Source organism: Mus caroli, unplaced genomic scaffold, assembly GCF_978045245.1.
Source record: "Mus caroli unplaced genomic scaffold, Mus_caroli_1 scaffold_14, whole genome shotgun sequence".
NCBI classification, from domain to species: Eukaryota; Metazoa; Chordata; class Mammalia; order Rodentia; family Muridae; genus Mus; species Mus caroli.
The window spans coordinates 71,337,236-71,359,330 of NW_028227269.1; the positions used below are offsets into that span (position 1 = coordinate 71,337,236).

Sequence of the window (22,095 nt, forward strand, 5' to 3'; positions counted from 1 at the left end):
TAAAGAATTTATGGAAGAAGTATTGACATCTCTAAGATAAAGAGATTGTTTGATAGGGCCTACAAGTCAAAATCAAAATAAGTACTGATCAGCTAGTGTCCCAAAAATAAAATACTCAATATTTAAATAACTTCAATCAAATAATTCAACTATAGTAACAATTTCTACTTTAATTGACAAAAATATATCTTGCATTCAGTGATAATACAAATTTTTACAGATATTAAATAGTTCAAATAGTTAAATAGCATTAAATAGTTCAAAATTAATAACTCAAAAAAACATAAATTGTGTTTTATTTTGTGAGGATGAAAAATCTTTTGAGGAAGAAGAAGTCATTGTGCTTTGATCCTGTTCAAAAGAAAATGGAAAACTAAAGTCATCTTTTCCAGCTCCAAATGTGTGAGAAGAGTCTGATGAAAAAGAAAATGTGAAGGCATCTTCTCCTTCTGATTTTCCAAATAAGTTTCCTGAAGAATATAAATATTAAAATATCATTGTATTCAGGTTATATAAAACAATCTACTAGATTACAATATTGCATACAATAAATAAACATTAAATCTTATCTATTTAGTGGATATTTAAACATATTCTTCATACACATAAGGCATTGTCCTTGGTTCTATGAAAGGTAAACTCTAACTTGAGCCATACTTATAAATAGTTTGAACTCAAGTGTACAGAACAGAAACTAAGGTAAGACATCTCAAATAAAGAGAATAGCATGCATGTCCAGAGACAGATCTGCATAGCAAACAGTAGGGTAACATAAATCCATCCAAGTTATCAGGGGCACTAAAAAATAACAAAGATATATTAAGCAAGAGTTCACGAAACTGAGCTTGTAAAGGCTATTGAATGCCTCACTATAGAATGTAGACTTAAATAAGTAAGAGGAAGCCATTAAGTATTGTCACATACAGATATAACATGACTTAAACTGCTTTGCAAGGTTACTTAGGAAAACATGTAGAGAATGGATGAAAAGGAGCATCTAAAAGTAATGAGCACCGACAGGGAAAGGATACTATCCAACAGTTAGAGAGAACATGTCCTTTACCTACAACTACAGCAATGGATATGGAGAGGGAAAGGCTGCATCTGAGATGCTGCACGGGTCAAATTTATCCAGCTATTATTTATTGCATAATTACAAAATATGGTTATAGCAGTGTTCAGAACCTTTGATGAATCTGTGAAAAGGGTTTTCCACAGTTTTGAAAGAAATGTATGAATCACTTCACTTGTAGATTTGCTTGTTGACTCCAAGGATTGGCAGAAGAAAAAATATATACCAGTTTTCATTCATTATTTAAAACTGAAAGCAAAAATACTTGTCACTATCTCTTTAAAATCAACTATTACTCAACAGTTTGGCTTCTCTGAAACAAGAGGCATAAAGATAAATATTTTTCCCATATACAGAAGTAGTTAGTTGGTACCGTAAGCAGGAAATGTTCTTTGTGCCACTTTGAAATTTATAAATTTTTAACATCCATTATTTCACTTTAAACAAAGGTCAGTCAAGCAATAGTCAAGACACTGGCCAGCAGGATGAACTGATTAAGATATTTGAGTTCTCTTACTCCCTTTAATTTTTTTTCTTTACCAACTTCATTTCCTAATCATAAGACTTAGACAAAAACACCTAGATTCTGAAAGAAATTAAATCTTGAATTTCCCTTTGCATAAATGAGTTTTATTTTCTTTTTAATAGTCCCTATGAATTATTCGTAAAATTCCTAATCATTGTATAAACAAAAGTATATGTTGTATAAAACAATATTTTAAGTGCTCTGAGAAATTCAAAGGTAAATATAAAGCAAGTCCTTATCCTAAAAGATTCAGAGGATTTTTTTATATATTCATAAATGTAAGGAGCCGTCCTCACACTCGCCATTACAAGATGGCGCTGATGGCACTGACACCCGTGTTCTAAGTAGTAAACAAGCAAGCTGCGCATGTGCCGGGGTAGCTTTCCACGCCATGTGCTCTGCCTTTCCCGTGACAACAACTCCGGCTGATGGGCTGCAGCCAATCAGGGAGTGACACGTCCGAGGCGGAGGACAGTCCTCCATAAAAGGGAGGGGGCCCCGCCATCTCTCTCTGGCGCTCTCTCTGGCTCTCTTCTCCACTGGCTCCTGATGGGGTAAGCAATAAAGTTTGTGCTGCAGAAGATTCCGGTTGCCCTGAGCGTGTTCTTACCAGGGGAACACAAAAGCGGCGGGCAATAAATGGTGCCGGAACCCGCGAGCTACTACATCACGGAGAAGGAGCGGTTAATGAAGTGTTACCGGAAACAGACTGTTGAGAAGGATCCGGTGTGGGTTCAGAACTCTACAGCTGGGGAACTGTGGTAATGAAGTGTTCCCGGAAACAGACTGTTGAGAAGGATCCGACGTAGATTCAGAACTCTTCAGCTGGGGAACGGATGCGCGTTCGTTACAGCTTTACAAGGTATGTCTGGTCTTGAACTTTCTCTAGTGTTAAAAGCCCTTTTATTTCTTTTCATATGTCAACAAGCGGTTAAGACAGGGTGGAGAATTCTGAACGAAATTCAAGACAGTCTATCAGAAGTAAAGCGGGGAGAGAGAGCAGGAAAAAAGAGAAAGCATGGCGCGCGAAATAAGTATACAGGCCTTTCCACGGGTCTTGAACCCGAGGAAAAGTTAATGTCAGGGAAGAATACCTGGGGAGAGATTAGAAGGAAAGAGGAGAGAAAACAAAGGAAAAAAGAAAAGTTAATGTCAGGGAAAAATACCTGGGGAGAGATTAGAAGGAAAGAGGAGAAAAGAGATGAGTTTAAAGAGCCAGTTCTTAGTAGCTGTGAATCGGATAAAGAAATTAGCTCTTCTGAGAAAACAGAGTTGGAGGAGGGAGCAGCTCGTTATGAGAGAGAAATTCGAGCTTTTAAGTCAAGAAAAAAGCCAAAAGCGGCTGGCAAAGGCCAGCTTGCTGCTTGGCCTCAGGGCAGTTGGCTTCAAGGTCATAGTGCACCTCCGCCTTATGCGGAGCCCCCGCCCTGCGTAGTGCGTCAGCCCTGTGCAGAGAGGCAGTGCGTGGACTCGTTCATTTCAAGAGAGGCACAAAGGAAGATACAACAGGCATTTCCGGTCTTTGAAGGAGCTGAGGGTGGGTGTGTCCACGCTCCAGTAGAGTATATACAGATGAAAGAGCTTGCTGAATTGGTCCGTAAATATGGAGCCAATGCTAATTTTACTTTGGTGCAGTTAGACAGGCTTGCCGGCATGGCACTAACTCCTGCCGACTGGCAAATGATTGCAAAAGCCGCTCTCCCCAATATGGGCAAATATATGGAATGGAGAGCTCTATGGCAAGAGGCTGCACAAACGCAGGCCCGAGCAAACGCTGCTGCTTTGACTCCAGAGCAGAGAGATTGGACTTTTGACAGGTTCAAACCTTGGCAGCCACATCCAATGATTGGGCAGTTTTAGTTACCTCCTTTTCAAGACAAATAGATAACCATTATCCAAAACATCCAATTTTACAGTTCGCCCAAAATCAATCTGTTGTGTTTCCACAAATAACAGTAAGAAACCCACTTAAAAATGGGGTTGTGGTATATACTGATGGATCAAAAACTGGCATAGGTGCCTATGTGGCTAATGGTAAAGTAGTATCCAAACAATATAATGAAAATTCACCTCAAGTGGTAGAATGTTTAGTGGTTTTAGAAGTTTTAAAAACCTTTTTAGAACCCCTCAATTTTTTAGAAGTGGCTGGAGTGATTAAGCCTTCCAGTAAAGTTGCCAATATTTTTCAGCAGATACAATTAGTTTTGTTTTTTTTTTTTTTTTTTTTTTTTTTTTTTTGGTTTTTCGAGACAGGGTTTCTCTGTGTAGCCTTGGCTGTCCTGGAACTCACTCTGTAGACCAGGCTGGCCTCGAACTCAGAAATCCGCCTGCCTCTGCCTCCCGAGTGCTGGGATTAAAGGCGTGCGCCACCACGCCCGGCTACAATTAGTTTTGTTATCTAGAAGATTTCCTGTTTATATTACTCATGTTAGAGCCCATTCAGGCCTACCTGGCCCCATGGCTCTGGGGAATGATTTGGCAGATAAAGCCACTAAAGTGGTGGCTGCTGCCCTAACATCCCCGGTAGAGGCTGCAAGAAATTTTCATAACAATTTTCATGTGACGGCTGAAACATTACGCCGCCGTTTCTCCTTGACGAGAAAAGAAGCCCGTGACATTGTTACTCAATGTCAAAGCTGCTGTGAGTTCTTGCCAGTTCCTCAGGTGGGAATTAACCCACGCAGTATTCGACCTCTACAGGTCTGGCAAATGGATGTTACACATGTTTCTTCCTTTGGAAAATTTCAATATCTCCATGTGTCCATTGACACATACTCTGGCATCATGTTTGCCTCTCCTTTAACTGGAGAAAAGGCCTCACATGTGATTCAACATTGTCTTGAGGCATGGAGTGCTTGGGGAAAACCCAAACTCCTTAAGACTGATAATGGACCAGCTTATACATCTCAAAAATTCCAACAGTTCTGCCGTCAGATGGATGTGACCCACCTGACTGGACTTCCATCTAATAAAACAGAAAGGGGGAGTCGAGGAGGCTCTACCCCGAGTACCAAGAGTGTCTGTGTCTATGGCACTCTTTACACTCAATTTTTTAAATCTTGATTCTCATGGCCATACCGCGGCTGAACGACATTGTTCAGAGCCAGATAGGCCCAAAGAGATGGTTAAATGGAAAGATGTTTTAAATAACAAATGGAAAGGCCCGGATCCTATTTTGATAAGATCCAGGGGAGCTATTTGTGTTTTTCCACAGAATGAAGACAACCCATTTTGGATACCAGAAAGACTCACCCGAAAAATCCAGACTGACCAAGGGAATACTGATGTCCCTCGTCTTGGTGATGTCCAGTGCGATAACAACAAAGGGAGAGCAGCGTTGGGAGATACAGAATTGGACGGCTAAATTTGAACAGACCCTTCAAAAATTGAGACTTGCCCCACGCACTTGGACCTGTCCCTGACCTAAGGACTATCTTTTCAACATTTTCCTTCTTTAAAGAATGGGTGGGGGTGGAATTATTTGGAGCTGTTCTTTGCTGTGGATTAGTGTTGCTTTTCTGATTGGTCTGTAAGCTTAAGGCCCAAACTAGGAGAGACATGGTGATTATTTCCCAGGCGCTTGCAGCACTAGAACATGGTGCTTCCCCTGATATATGGTTATCTATGCTTAAGCAATAGGTCGCTGGCCACTCAGCTCTTGCACCCCACGAGGCTAGTCTCATTGCACGGGATAGAGTGAGTGTGCTTCAGCAGCCCGAGAGAGTTGCATGGCTAAGCACTGCAGTAGAAGGGCTCTGTGGCATATATGAGCCTATTCTAGGGAGACATGTCATCTTTCAAGAAGGTTGAGTGTCCAAGTGTCCTTCCCCCAGGAAAAACGACACGGGAGCGGACCAAGAACCCTTTGGGTGATGAGCCTGGGAGGAGGTTTTGTGTAAAGCCCCTATTTTACACACTGGGGATTTGACCTCTATCTCCACTCTCATTAATATGGGTGGCCTATTGCTCTTATATAAAAGAAAAGGGGGAGATGTAAGGAGCCGTCCTCACACTCGCCATTACAAGATGGCGCTGATGGCACTGACACCCGTGTTCTAAGTAGTAAACAAGCAAGCTGCGCATGTGCCGGGGTAGCTTTCCACACCATGTGCTCTGCCTTTCCCGTGACGACAACTCCGGCTGATGGGCTGCAGCCAATCAGGGAGTGACACGTCCGAGGCGGAGGACAGTCCTCCATAAAAGGGAGGGGGCCCCGCCATCTCTCTCTGGCGCTCTCTCTGGCTCTCTTCTCCACTGGCTCCTGATGGGGTAAGCAATAAAGTTTGTGCTGCAGAAGATTCCGGTTGCCCTGAGCGTGTTCTTACCAGGGGAACACAAAAAGCGCGGGCAATACATAAATACTTAATGCTATTATGTAGAATATAAACATTATTTTTTTAGAAGAGGTTCAGAAAAGTGGAGAGAGTATTTGGGAATGGAAGGTAAAGGGTGGATATAAGGGTTCTATGGAAGAGAAGCTACTCTTCAAAGATAAAGATGGAATTCGGAGGCTGCAAGAAACAAGCAGGTAGAAAAGTCTGAACATGCTTGAGATATGCTGAACTCTTCAGTCTGACCAAAGATGGGTAATTTTGCTTTTAAATTGCTTATATTGATGTTAAGTTAGAAAAGTAAGAAGATAGTAAGTGACAGTCAATGAAAGCCACTTAAGTGTTTGACAGTGGCAGATGATAGTCAGCATTATGCTTAAAGAAGGTGAAGATGTGATTTATAGGTAAGCCAAGAAGACAAAAACATCAATTAGGATGTCATTACAATATCCCATGTGAATGGCTATAAGTTGGAAAAACAATAATATCACTAGAAATAGAAAAAGAAGTATTTCTAAAAACTGATAAAGCTTTATGCCTAGTTGAATTTAATTATAACAACAGAGAGAAGTTAAAATTATTGCTGATACTCTGAATCTTGACAAGCAGAATAATGGAGATAACCATCAGAGATATCAAAAAAAGAATAACATTTATTTCAGACAGACTGAGTTTTAATGTCAGAAATGTATCTTAGATATGAAGAGCTTATCACTATCAATCAGAAACACAAGCCTAGAGTTTAGAAAAGGTTTCACAGCTATCAGTTTCCACTTAAATCATTTTAACAGCATGCTAATCATATTTCTGCATTTACCCTTTTTATACAGTGTGTTCTCCATATAGCAATCCACAGAATCTTTAAAAACAAACAAAAAAACAAAGCAAACCTGTCAGCTAATTTTAGTCATTTGCTCACAACTCTCTTTTCCTACTTCCTTTAGGAAAAAAAAAATCCAAAGATTTTAATGGTCAAAGGGTCAAACAAACATGATTTCTTCCTCCTCACACTTCGGACTTAATTTTTTTTGCATTATTCTCCTTGCTCTCCATTTAAATCATACAATTTACTGGCTTTTCACTGAATATACCATGCATGTTATTATGTAAGACATTTCCAGTCTTTGCCTAGAATACTTTTCCAGTACCCACCATGTACATCTCCTCATGTCTGTGCTCAAATGTCTTTCACTGATGTGTTCCCTAATGCCCTGTAGCACAGCACCCATCTTCCTAAACCAAGTATTTCCTAGTCTTCTTATTCTGGTTTATTTCCCTTCTCAGTATTTAAAGGTTAACTCAAGCCAGGACTGAGCCAGACCAAATGGAATGAAGACTTAAGAGTTTCTCTTCTCATAATACTATTTTCTTAGAAAACATAGGATTAGGGGTAAATGTCGAATGTTGTCCCTGCTAACTGTGCTGTGTAAGAATACACCTGAATTAGAGAAGCTATGAATTAGCATATGGGCATGACTAAAATGGAATAAATGATTGATGGGAAACTGAAAGTGTAGCTTTTGTGTGTCAAGGTAACATGCATGCTCCATGTGTCTTGTCCATAGCAGCAGGACATGTTCAATGTGGATGAAGTAGCAAAAGAAATCTTATTTAGGTAACTGACAAGTTCTTAATGAGACAAAAGACACTGTACACGCTTTTATCTCTTACTTCACATCCTTCTACAAAGTATATATATAAACTATATAAAGTATATATATAAACTTGATTATATATAATCAAGTCCATAAACTATTTAGTATATTAATATCATATACATAGCTAATGGTGCTGTGCTACAGGGCATTAGGGAACACATCAGTGAAAGACATTTGAGCACAGACATGAGGAGATGTACATGGTGGGTACTGGAAAAGTATTCTAGGCAAAGACTGGAAATGTCTTACATAATAACATGCATGGTATATTCAGTGAAAAGCCAGTAAATTGTATATATATATATATATACTTTATATATATATATATATATATATAAATTATAATATGACTCTTACTACCTCTTCAAGTCCATAAACTATTTAGTATATTAATATCATATACATAGCTAATATTATATGCATTTGTTTGTCTATCTTCTGTCTCTTCCAACAGAATATAAGTCCTATGAGAATTCTGAATTCTTGCCACTGTTCTATCACCAAAGACAAAAGCAGTAGCTGGTAACAAATGAAATACATACACATATACAAATATTGACTGAATTAACTAACCAAAGAATAAAAGAAGTAAGGCTACCCAATAAAAAGTATGCACCAAGATAAAACAATTTCCAAAAGAATGGGAATAGTTAATGTTAAATTATTAAAAAGGACTAAATATGGTAACAAATATAAGATACCCATAACATTTGACAATTGAGAAATCAGTAATATTGAAGAAAACAAGTGTTGGCAGAGTTGTGAAAGATGGCCAAGTACTGAAAAGATGAAGAAGAAAGATGGCAGGAGGAAAGGAAAGGAGAACAGAGAGAGCAGTTACTACTTTCTCTGTGTGATATGACTGCAGTACTGTTGTCTACTGAGTTAACAGGGTCTACAAGCAAATGTTATTAAATAAATAAGCTGAGTAACCCCCCCAAAATCAATTAGAAGTAAACCAGTCTACCTTTCTTTCAAACAAACTTTCCTTACCATGTAGGAAAGTTAACATGTTTTACATGTAGAAAACTTCAAAACACTCACCAATTCCTTGTTGTGATGAAGAAGGATTTAGATTTACTGCAGAGTAATGTTCATTAAACTGGAAAATAATTTCCATTAAATATTATTTGTGAAATCAAAAGAATAGTTTATGTAGCATTATATTTGATACTAGAGCCTGTAGTTTTAGCATATAATATTAGGGTAGACATAACAGTAACTTTCTATATAGCATATTACAAGACTTTAAAAAAAATCTTTTTTGGGGATCAGGATGTAACTCAGTGGTAGAATCCTTGTTTAGCATACATGAGGATCTTGGTTCAATCTCTAACATTAGATGAATAAATTTGTCATTTACTTATATTAAACCAAGGATTGATCTGGAGGGTGTGACTCAGTGGTAGAGTGCTTGTCTATAGTATTCCTGAGGTCTAGGGTTGAATTTCCAGCACTGCAATAAATACATAAATAAATAAAATAAAGCCTATTAACTTGATTTTAGCAATATACGATATATTTACACTTAGAGAATCATCCATTTACATTTCTTACGAACATTTTATGGTTAATGTTTTTTAATTTATCTATTAAGTTTTATTGGTATAACATGTAAGTTCCTAATTTATTCTTACAATTAATAGTCCCAAATTATCACATTCTAAGTTCTTTCCTTTCAAGACTTTCTAGCCTATATCACTGATTATTTGACCAATCCTTGTACCTTTCTCATACCATTCTGATTACACTTTAATTGATACAGTTTTATGAAATCAGTTATTACTGTGAGAGTATGTACAAGTGTAAATGTGCCATGGTATGCGTGTGGAGGTCAGAGAACAACTTGTGGGGTGGTTCTTTCCAACCACCTTGTGGGTCCCAGGCTTGCACTAGTGTTGACTCATTTTACCCACACTGTTTAAATGTGTAGAATGAGTGTCTTTCACCAATCTACTTTATAACATTTAGAATTTATAATTATGTCCTCTTAATTTCTAGTAGAGTTAGGTCATCTAGCTAGGAGTTGGTCAATTATTTTTGAAGAATCAACTTTGGCTTTGTTCATTTTCTTTGTTGTTTTTCCAATTCAGTGATTTCTAGTCTTTATTACTTCTTCATTTACTCTGGAGTTGCTTTGTTATTCTTTTCATAAAGAAGTCAAGGTCATTAATTTTAGAGCATTCTTTTCTATTAATTATTTATCTTATTAACTAAATATCTAACTATCACCTTTGCTCTAGCTGTGTTATCTTTCTTCAGTTTTGATAAGCTGAATTTTCATAATAAGCAATTTCAAAATCTTTTCTGATTTCTCTCATGACTATTCCCTTGACTCACAGCCTAAATGTTTAGGATTTCCCTAGATATTTTATTAACTTTTAATTGAATTGTATTGTTGTCAGAGAACACATTTTGATTCTTTTTTTAAAATGATTTATTTATTTGCTTTTATTTATATGAGTACACAGTAGCTGTCTTCAGACACACCAGAAGAGGGCATCAGATCCCATTACAGATGGTTGTGAGCCACCATGAGGTTGCTGGGAACTGAACTCAGGACCTCTGGAAGAGCAGTCAGTGCTCTTAACCTCTGAGCCATCTCTCCAGCCCCACATTCTGATTCTAATACTTTTGTATTCATTAAGATTCACTAGTGAGTTGTGTAGTGGTGGTGTATGCCTTTAATCCTAGCACTTGGAGAGCAGAGGCAAGCAGATCTTTGAGTTCAAGACCAGCCTAGTCTACACAAGTTCCAGGATAGCCAGAGTTACAACCCTATCTCAAAAAAAAAAAAAAAACAGAGAGAGAGAGAGAGAGAGAGAGAGAGAGAGAGAGAGAGAGAGAGAGAGAGAGAGAGAGAGATGGCCTATCTTGTAATTATACCATTAACACTTGAAAATCACTTGCAGTTGTTGGATATGGTCAATTTGACCAAAGAGATGGACTGTATCATTCAGATCTTACAGGGCATGTTTCTTGTGTTGTTTAATTTTACCAACTGTTGAAAAAAGAGAGTATAAAACCTCCATCTCTATTTTTCCTCTCCTGCAAATTTAATTAATTAGCTCATTTGCTTTATTCCTTGGAATTGAACCCAAGACCCTGTGAATACTAGGCAAACATTCCACCACTGAGCTCAATACATAGCTCTATGTTACACATTTAAAAGCTGTTGCTAAACATGAACCAATTTGTGTCATATCTTTCTTATGAGTTGAACTTTTAATTTTTATACATTATCTCTCATTTCTAACAGCGTCTTTATCCTGAAGGGTACCCCCAAGTGATAATATAGCCACTGTGGCCTTCTTAGAATTTTCATGAAATATAATTTTACGTCTTTAACTTTCAACCTATCATTAGCGTTATAATGAAATATGGGTTAGCTTATATTTGGGTCTTTCTTTCTTACCCAATTGGCCAATCTCTGCCTTTTAGTGGAGTATTTAACTCACTAACATTAATTAACTTATTAAGAAGTTCATAATTTATGCTGTTTATTTTTAATGCTTTCTTATTCAATTTCTTCTGTATTATTTTCTTCTGGTTAAATCCTTGTTTAGGATTTCATCCTATTACATTTGAGCATTTTTTTGAATAATCATTTTTGTCCTACGAAATTTCTTAATAGAGTAGTCTCCTTCCCCAACTCACTAAAACAAAACAGAATAAAACAAGGACTAAAATAAACAATCTTCCAGGATCTGTGTTTGATTTTTTGAGATAGATTTCTCTGTGTAGCTTTGGCTATCCTGGAACTCACAGTGTAGCCCAGGCTGGGCTCACTGTGACGAACATCTGCCTACGTCTGCCTTCCATGTGCTGGGATTAAAAGCTTGTGCCACCACTGCCTGCCTAATTTTTCAGAACTTCAATTAGATTAAAATTATATTACATTTACAAATTGCATTGGAAAGAAAGCTACCTTCATATTTTCTTCCTATGTAAATACTTCATGTATTTAGGATTTTAATAATTTTCAGTGGTTCTAGTTTTCTTTATTCAAAATGTATGTGCTTCCTGCCAAAGTTATTCATATCTAAGTTCATGTTACTCTTGTAAAAGAGAATTGAATTCTTTTAGTTCTTTTTCAAGTCTAGCACATTCCTTTTAGAAATTACTTGCTTATAAAATAAATGTGTAAATAACAACAAAAGCTAAACACATTAAATAATATAAAATGTATAGTACCATATCTTTTATCAATAAATTCATAATTTTTCCAATGTAATATAATAAAAACTTAAGCCACACAAAATTCCTAGGTAAAGAATTGTAATGAACAATAACAAGATTATATTGTACTATATAGCATTAGTAAGTGATACTTCTGAAATGCTTTATGTGTACAAACTCATTTATTATTTATAACCTATGGCAGCCACTATCATTATTTCTATTTTGCAGAGAAGGAATTGAATTATTTTCACCAATCTCCATGCACTCTACATTTCTGAGTATTGAATAGGATTCTGTGCCTAGTTTTAAATACTATAATTTATTGCACAATCCCACTAACATATAACTTAATATTGGGTTTAATTGCTTAACTAAGAAGTAAACAAGTTATAATGATTTGCATCACTGAAAAGTAGAAACATCAGTGGAAATTCCTCAGAAATTTTCAAATTAACTAATGAAAGTATTACCATGTACATACATATAGCTGAAAATACTAATATAACTTGATAACATTATGAATTAAGTAAAAATACGTAGTTTATTTTTATATTGAAAACGTGAAACACATTTATATAACCAAATTCATTTTAATCTATCTTTAACCACAATTTAGATCATCCCTACCTTAAGGGTTTTGGTCTTGGATTTTTTTTAAATAAAAACTTTAATTTGATTTGATTTGGGTGCTGGAAATCAAGCTCAGGCTCTCATGAAAGGTAGGCAAGCACTCTACCTCTATGTGAGTGAGCCATATCCCAGGCAAGATTTTCTCTTAAGATTTTTATGTGTGTGTGTGTAGATGCTCTTGGAGGTTGGAGGCTAGAATGCTGTTGGATACCGTGGAACTGAAGGATCACATGACCTAGGTGTTAGAAACTAAACTCAGGGCCTCTGAAAGGCAGCAAATGATCCTAGCTGCTGAATCATCTCTCTGGTATCAAAATTTTCTTTTCTTTTAATAAAAAATATGAATCTTGGTCATGTAAAGTTAAAAGTAAGATGGTCATAGGAAACTCTGTTATATTATCAATACTCAGAAATGTTTTTCCACATTGGAGGTGGGAACCATGCCTCAAGGACACTAGTCGAGCACTATACCAGTGAGTCACATCCATAGTTTTTTTTTTTTTTTTCAAAATTTCCCGTTAATAGTCTGTCCCAAGAAAATTTGGTACTGAAAAACTAAAATTGCCTAAAGCTCCAATGTACAATTTTTAGAAATAAAAATTTGGTTCTCACTTTACCTGATCCGATGAGATTTCTGAATCAGATACAGAAGAATCAAATAAATTTAGTCCAGGTGATCTAGAGGTGTAACTCATAAGAAATGAAAATCCAGGAGAATCCTTTTGTTTATGTCCTTCAGATGTTGCATTTTTAGTTCTGTTACACAAAGATTTAAAAATCATCAAAATGTTATAAATGTTTATAATTGTTGTTACTAAACAAGGCAGACTGGGAAGCACCAGAAGCAACGGCATACCGGTTGGAATTTGCAAAGGTAGGTTTTCAGGTGACAAGGTTATGAGGAAAGGACATTTGGGTGAACAATATAAATACAAATTTGGGGATAATAATTGTGAGTACTTACTAAGAATATGTTGTCAGGCACTATTCTAGGTACTTACATAAGTGCAATTTATTTCTCTCCTTAGTCCATCAAAACAAAGCACTGTTAATATCATTTTCATTTACAGCAAATACTTTTGAAGTTTACCAATATTAAGAAATTTGCTTAAAAGAATAGCAAGTGACACTGAAATTCAGATGCAGCAATTCACACTGAAAATACCAGCTCTCAAGACCTTGAAAACTCATCATAAGACATGTTTTAATGAGGTCAGACATTACAGAGTATTAAGAAAAGACAAACTATAAATGATCTGGAATAAGAAGACAAGACAGTATATAATATAGAGCCAGAGTAGTCAGCAGAGTGAGTTTCAAGACAACCAGGGCTACACAAAGAAACCCTGCCTTGGAAAGAAAACAACCAACCAGCCAACCAACCAACCAACCAACCAATTCAACTTTAACACTGACTGTTTGAATTACCCATGATTCTGTTTTGTCACCTATAAGATAAAAATTATAGTGTAGCAATGATTCATAAAGTTGATATTTATATAAAAATCACAGCATAAAGTGTCCAACAGCTGCTTGTACACAGGGCTCTATAAAGTGGTTTTTTGCTTTTGTTTTTGTTTTCTATGGATGGACTGTAGCTTAGGCCAGAGTGTGCACTGAGCCTGAGTGAGACCTTAGATTCATTTCCTAGCCCCACCAAACCATAGACAAACATGTATATTAATATGTCAGCCTGAAAATACTGCCACAGCTATTCCTATAATCATAAATGAATAATATACTTTTACAGATTATGTTCATCCAGAGAATGATCAACATTCATTCAATTTTAGGATCTGATGATAAGTTCTATCTTGAATACTTTTTTCTTCCTTCCTTCCTTCCTTCCTTCCTTCCTTCCTTCCTTCCTTCCTTCCTTCCTTCCTTTCTTCCTTCCTTTTTCTTTCTTTCTTTCTTTCTTTCTTTCTTTCTTTCTTTCTTTCTTTCTTTCTTTCTTTCTTTCCTCTTTCTTCTTATTAGATATTTTCTTTATATACATTTCAAATGCTATCCTGAAAGTTCCCTATACCCTCCCTCTGCCCTGCTCCCCTACCCACCCACTCCTGCTTCTTGGCACTGGCGTTCCCCTGTATTGGGGCATATAAAGTTTGCAATACCAAGGGGCCTCTCTTCCCAGTGATGGCTGATTAGGGCATCTTCTGCTACATATGCAGCTAGAGATACGAGCTCTGGGGGTACTGGTTAGTTCATATTGTTGTTCCATCTATAGAGCTGCAGACCCTTTCAGCTCCTTGGGTACTTTCTCAAGCTTCTCCATTGGGAGTCCTGTGTTCCATCCTATAGATGTCTGTGAGCATCCATTTCTGTATTTGCCAGGTACTGGCAAAGCCTTACGCGAGACAGCTATATCAGGGTCCTTTCAGCAAAATCTTGCTGGCATTGTGCAATAGTGTCTGGGTTTGGTGGCTGATTATGGGATGGATCCCTGGGTGGGGTAGTCTCTGGATAGTCCATCCTTTCGTATTAGCTCCAAACTTTGTCTCTGTAACTCCTTTCATGGGTATTTTGTTCCCTATTCTAAGGGGGAATGCAGTATCCACCCATTGGTCTTCCCTCTTCTTGATTTTTTTGTGTTTTGCAAATTGTATCTTGGGTGTTGAATACTTTTTTCTTGAGTCAAATGCATGACATTCAAACATAAAATTTTACTACCAATTTAAAATACAGGAGTAGAACACAGGTTAGAGATATCTGATGAGGCAAAATCTGATTTATGTCTTAGAAGAACTTAGGGCTTGGTGTTAAAGAACAGACTGGACGGAACCCAAAGGTTCAATGCAGCACTACTTTCTTGGCTACAAACCCTAAATCAGTGTTTTTAAATGTTGTATATTCATATTGGAGACATTTAGTTTTAAGAAAATGGGAAACCTGCTTCAGACACTACATATATGGAAACTGACTGCTGAAACATTACTCCATCAGTAGTCTATAACTACTATATGTGACTTTATTTATTAACCTTGACTTTAATTTTTCCACATCTTTTATCCTTTGTAAAATCTTAAGCCTCCTATGCCCCAGTATAGAAGAATGCCAGGACCAGGAATGGGAGTGGGTGGGTTGGGGAGCAGGGGGAGGGGGGAGGGGAAACTAGGAAAGGGGATAACATTTGAAATGTAAATAAAGAAAATATCTAATTAAAAAAGGGCAAAATAGAACATTAGATAGATACAGCATGGAGCATAATACCTAGTATACAGGAGGTACTTACTGGCCATTGATTTAATGAATAAATAAGAAATGGAGGACAAAAAAAAATCTTAAGCCTCCATATTGTCTCACTGGAAACTCAGGCTCTTTATCATCTTCACTTTAATAACAAACCTCAACCATCAGAAAGACAAACAAACAAGCAAACAAACAAAAAACAGGGAGTAGAATCTTTAGTAATTATTACTATAAATTACTTATATAGCTCAATATATAAATAAATTAGAATTATTAATAAAAATCATACATTTCAAAGAAGGGGCTTTTAGGGAACTGCATTTTCTCCATAGATTCAGGTGTCTTCAGCGCTTCAGGAGTTCTTAGAAATGAAGGAGTTTCAGGAGTTTGAGGAAAATTCTCATCTCTTTCCTCTTCAACACTATTATTTTCTATGGACTTTTCAAAGTGTTCTATGTGTAGGGCCTGTAAATGGAAAGTAACAGAAAAATTTTAACAATGACTGTTACTTAAAAAGAACACACATATACTGCATAAGGTAGAATGCACCATATTATTCTGTTATCACTTCACAGATAAGAATAACTGATTCATGTTTGGTGTTTGCTATTGGACTGGACTCCTAGTATCCTGATAATGAATGGAGGAGTATCTCCAAATAACTACTTCTAAATAGGTCCACAACCCCTTGTCCTAGTAACCATTTTTTCCCCTACTTTGTCTTTAAAATTTTTTGCCATTATAATTTTTATACTAGTTTAGTTCTAAAGATTGAGAGCCTGAATACTAACTTTTCATTTATCTTATTTCTATTTTCTATACACACACTCAATGCACATACCACACACACACACAGAGAGAGAGAGAGAGAGAGAGAGAGAGAGAGAGAGAGAGAGAGAGAGAGATTTCATGTATGAGAGAGAGAGAGAGAGAGAGAGAGAGAGAGATACTTCATGTATGATTATATCAAATCCTATTACAGAAACAATTTGGGTCTGTGTAAAAGAGTTATAATGTGCTCATTACCTGTATTTCCTTTATAGTATAATACTACTTAGTCAATTAGTCACTTCTCGTTTTAACCCTTGATAGCTTAGTTTGCATCTGTCATCATTAAAGTTTTCCACTAAACAAAACTATTATCAAGATACTTTCATATCCACTGGTCTTGAATTGCCCTAACAATCATTAAATCTTGCCAAACAAATTTATTTTTTTTAATTATGGGTTGGTTTTGATCTTAATGTGTATCATCACTTACGAGTGACAACTGCTGACATTTGTTCATACAAAACTTTTTAGACTCTTTTTTTAATCTGAAAAACATTTCTAACTTCCTATAACCTAAGTTTCAACCTAATAACATCTTACATAAGTAATCTTTATTGTAATAAGTCTAAAATTTAAGTGAACACTAAGTATTTTTTAAATTAGGATGTTCTGCTTTGAAACTAAAAATCTAACATTAGACTTACCTGTGTACTACATTTTGATTCTCTTACTTGTCTTACTGTCTCTTTATCTCCACATTCAGCATCTATTTGTTATATGGGATTTAACAAATTCATTAATTTATTTCATTTGTGTGATCTCATTATGAAGTTAAGTAATTTACTTCAACTGTATAAAACATTTTGTAAATATCTATTTACAAAAATGGCAAGTTCATACAGTTTTACCTAATAAATACATGTAAGAGCACAAAATATAATAGTTAACAGTTTAACCATGACCCAGGTAAAGAAACATCTTGAACACTCCAAAAGGTCCCATTTCCCATATCCTCTTTTTAAAGGTAATCCCTATCCTGACTTCCGTGATAACAATTCCCTAGTATGTTTTATTACCTAAATACCTTTCTTTTCTGCTTTAAAATGTCATGCTAAAATTATATATTACATTTTATGTCTCCCTTTCTGTTTAGTATATGTTTGTGTGATTCCTCCATATCGCTATATATAGACAGTTTTCTCATTACCGGTATAAATATTCCACATATCCAGGCATTCTACAACAGATGGGCATTGGGAATGATATAATATTCCATGTTTATTTGTATTTCTCTAGGTATCTACCTAAGGTGGAATACTGAGACACAGAGTATGTTTATCTCCCAATATCAGGTGCCAAACTTTTCTATAATGGCTGTACCAATTTTGGCTGAGATAACTAACCATTGTAAAAATAGTAAAATCTCAGTAAATTAGCTCTAAGTTAAGGTTGATTCATTATATCACTATATCACAATACTATTTATTAATGCTAATATATAGTATTTATTATTTACAGTTTATATCACTAGCTTATGAGAGCCCCTATTGGTCAACACTCTCATAAATATTAATACTAGTAGACATTTTATCACTAATTTAGCAGATGTGTAACAGTATCTTACTGTAGCTTTCCATTTTCATAATCTTCTAAGCATCATTTCATGTTTATCTGCCAGAAAAGTTTCTTTCGAAATGTCAGTTCACATATTCTTACATTTCAAGTTTTAAATTATTAATCTTTCTGTGTGTATGCGTGCATATTTGTGTGTGCGTGACTGTAAGTGTACACATGTAGAAGTCAGAGGCTAGTACTGACTGTCAGTCACTGCCTTTCATCTTGTTTGCAGCTACCTGTGACAGGCTAGCTGGCCTACAAATTTCCAGGGATTGTCCTGTCACCACCATCCATCTCACTATGGCATCTCTAAAATTACACACACTGCCGTGCCAGGTTTTAAGTGAATTTTAGAGATCTGAACAGAGGTCTTCACACTTGCAGACCTAGTGCTTTACCTACTAGGCCACCTGCCAAACCTCTATTATGAAATATTCTGAGTTGTCTGCATTACTCTTTGGACAATTTTATATATTACATACACATATATTCTTTGGCTTTGTGATTCATTTTCTTCTTTTTATTGTATCCTTTTCTAGATATTCATTTTACATGTGTTTTGCCTGCATGTAAGTCTGTCCACTTAATGTGTGCAGTGCACACAGAGTCCAGGAAAGGGTATTAGATCCTTTGAAACTGGAGTTAAAAGTGGTTGTTAGTAGCCATGTAGGTGTTGGGAACTGTACTGACTGGTTTTGTGTGTCAACTTGACACAGGCTGGAGTTATCACAGAGAAAGGAGCTTCAGTTGGGGAAATGCCTCCATGAGATCCAGCTGTAAGGCATTTTCCCAATTAGTGATCAAGGGGGAAAGGCCCCTTGTGGGTGGGACCATCTGTGGGCTGGTAGTCTTGGGTTCTATAAGAGAGCAGGCTGACCAAGCCAGGGGATGCAAGCTAGTAAGTGACATCCCTCCATGGCCTCTGCATCAGCTCCTGCTTCCTGACCTACTTGAGTTCCAGTCCTGACTTCCTTTGATGATGAACAGCAGTGTGGAAGTGTAAACTAAATAAACCCTTTCTTCCCCAACTTGCTTCTTGGTCATGATGTTTGTGCAGGAGCAGAAACCCTGACTAAGACAGGAACCAAACCCAGATCCTCTGCAAGAATAAGTGCTCTTAAACCTCTGAGCTATCTCTACAGCATTTTTTCTTTGTATCTCTGGATAAACAACATTTCTTTATTTTAATATAGTCAATCATCAATTTTTTTGCATTGTATTTTTTTTAATTAGGTATTTTCCTCATTTACATTTCCAATGTTATCCCAAAAGTCCCCCATAACCTCCCCCCCACTCCCCTACCCACCCATTCCCACTTTTTAGCCCTGGCGTTCCCCTGTACTGGGGCATATAAAGTTTGTGTGTCCAATGGGCCTCTCTTTCCAGTGATGGCCGATTAGGTCATCTTTTGATACATATGCAGCTAGAGTCAAGAGCTCCGGGGTACTGGTTAGTTCATGTTGTTCCACCTATAGGGTTGCAGTTCCCTTTAGCTCCTTGGGTACTTTCTCTAGTTCCTCCATTGGGAGCCCTGTGATCCACCCAATAGCTGACTGTGAGCATCCACTTCTGTGTTTGCTAGGCCCCGGCATAGTCTCACTAGAGACTATATCAGGGTCCTATCAGCACAATCTTGCTAGTGTATGCAAAGGTATCAGCGTTTGGAGGCTGATTAAGGGATGGATCCGTGGATATGGCAGTCTCTAGATGGTCCATCCTTTTGTCTCAGCTCCAAACTTTGTCTCTGTAACTCCTTCCATGGGTGTTTTGTTCCCAATTCTAAGAAGGGGCAACAATCATCAATTTTTATTAATTGGGCTTTTAAGAAATCTTTACCTAGAAGGTTCAGCGACAGGCCCAAAGTGGGATCCAGCTCAAGGGGGAGTCCCAAGGTCTGACTCTGTTACTGAGGATATGGAGAGCTCACAAAAAGGGACCTATCATGACTGCCCTCTGAAAGACCCAACAAGCCGATGAAAGAACCAGATGTAGATGTTTGCACCCAACCAATGGACAAAAGCTGCTGACCCCTGTGGTTGAATTAGGGAAAAGCTGGAAGAAGCTGAGGAGAAGGGCAATCCTGTAGGAGGACCAGCAGTCTCAATTAACCTGGACAGAGATCTCTCAAACACTGGACCACCAACCAGTCAGCATACACCAGCTGATATGAAGCCCCAACACATATATAGCAGAGGACTGCCAGGTCTGGGTTCAGTCAGAGAAGATGAGCCCAACCCTCAAGAGACTGGAGGCCCCAGGGAGTTTAAAGGTCTGGTTGGGTAGAGGTGGGGGATGGGCGGGGGAGGTGGGGATATCCTTGTGAACAGTTGGAGGTGGGGGCAGAAAATAAAATCTGGAGTGTAAATAAATAAATAAAAAGTTTTTTAAAAAAGAAATCTTACCTTGGGAGCTGGAGAGATGACTCAACCGGTTAAGAGTGACTACTACTTTTTAAAAAATTTTTATTCGTTATTTTATTTATTTACATTTCAAGTGTTATCCCCCTTCCTGATTTCTCCTCCGCAAACTCCCTATCCCATCTCTCCCTCCCCCTTTCTTCTATGAGGGTGCCCTCCCACTCTTGCCTCACCACCCTGGCATTCCCCTACACTGGGGCATCAAGCCTTTATAGGACCAAGGTCCTTCCCTCACACTGATGCCAGATAAGGCCATCCTCTGCTACATATGCAGCTATTACTCTTGCAGAGGACATAAATTTGGTTTGTAGCACACACTCAAGGCAGCTCACAACTGCCTGTAACTCTAGCGCCAAGTGATCTAACACCTTCTTTTGGCCTCTATTAGCACCTGCACTCTTGTTCACATGCCCACACTCTGACACACACACACACACACACACACACATAATTAAAAATAAATCATAAGGTAAATAAAATAAATCTTTAAAAATCAAAAATGCCTCTCTTGAAGTTATACATCCATTTCCTGAAAGCTTTATACACTTTGCCTCTTGCATTAAATCACACCTATTATTTTTTTTATCATATACTTATTTCCTCAACTTATAGGTTTAGAGATTGTTGAAAGTCTTTTTTTTTCTAAAATAATTACATGTCTTCTTGAGCATGAAGCCTCATTACACATGTTCAGTACAAGTAGGACCATGCCAGTTACATGTATTTCCCAACATCTCTATGTCAAGGGTACATTGTTCTAGGAGATTAGCTATTCCTCCTTGCTTAATACAATCAGCTTAGCTTATGAAGAGGATTATAAACAGCTGGAGTAGATCAGGTGCACAGGAAAGGCATTTTTTTCCTCTTAGAAGAAAGCAAAGAGAGTGTTCAGCTATATAGTATACACATGTTATTTCAGTTGATCCATATATGAGAAGTGAGAAAAATAGGCTGATAGACTATAACTATACTGAAAATGTATATATCTACAAATATTTTTAGAGATATATTTTTACTCATGTATATGTATCTATGGGAATGTATGCTATATGTGTGCCAGCCTGAGAAAGACAGAAGAGAGTAACAGGTCCCCTGGTAGTTGACTTACAAAGTTGTTAAGTTGTCGTTGTGGGTTCTGCAAACTGAACTTGAGTCCTCTAGAACTGATGAGCCAGTCTTAACCACCGAGCCCCAACTTACAAAATTATATGGTTTCCAAATGATTCACTTTAAAACTTCAAACAGTCAAAAGGTGATGACTTTCATACAGCATGACCCAGGGTATAATGTGACTCATTAATAGGTTACCAATATACATCTATGTGTATGATATACATGTGTGTGTGCTTATGTAACTACACATCCATGCATACATATCTACATACAGTTAGAAAAGTATGTCCCATTGTTTGCCACAGTTCCAATGTATGTTGATCTTCTGAAAATAAACTCATACATATATACTATGACTTTTCTATGATGTTCAGTTAAGGAAAATAGTCAAGGCAGCAAAATTAATATAAGAAAATATAAAAGCATTATGTATAGTTCCAGAAATGGAAACAAAAAGATATTAAATGTAAGAAAATAGCTGAAATCTACTATATTGATTCAATGGAATACTATATAGTCATTGCAAATAAAATTAATGATATGAAAAATAGCCTCATGTCATTTTTTTATTTGTAATGACTGTATG

At 36.9% G+C, this 22,095-nt stretch overlaps 1 protein-coding gene across 2 annotated transcripts in view; it reads right to left on the reverse strand.

The window, feature by feature from the left end:
• Positions 1–273: 273 nt before the first annotated feature.
• The window catches only part of CUNH14orf39 (chromosome unknown C14orf39 homolog), a 40,205-nt gene continuing 18,383 nt past the window's right edge, over positions 274–22,095 (reverse strand). For both annotated transcript variants that reach the window (XM_085830142.1, XM_085830141.1), the window contains exons 13-17: positions 17,067–17,128; positions 15,881–16,056; positions 13,017–13,155; positions 8,632–8,689; positions 274–470 (exon numbers count right to left, since the gene is read on the reverse strand). In XM_085830142.1, coding sequence (XP_085686268.1) covers positions 274–470; positions 8,632–8,689; positions 13,017–13,155; positions 15,881–16,056; positions 17,067–17,128 — 632 coding nt within the window. The remainder of the gene's footprint in view (positions 471–8,631; positions 8,690–13,016; positions 13,156–15,880; positions 16,057–17,066; positions 17,129–22,095) is intronic.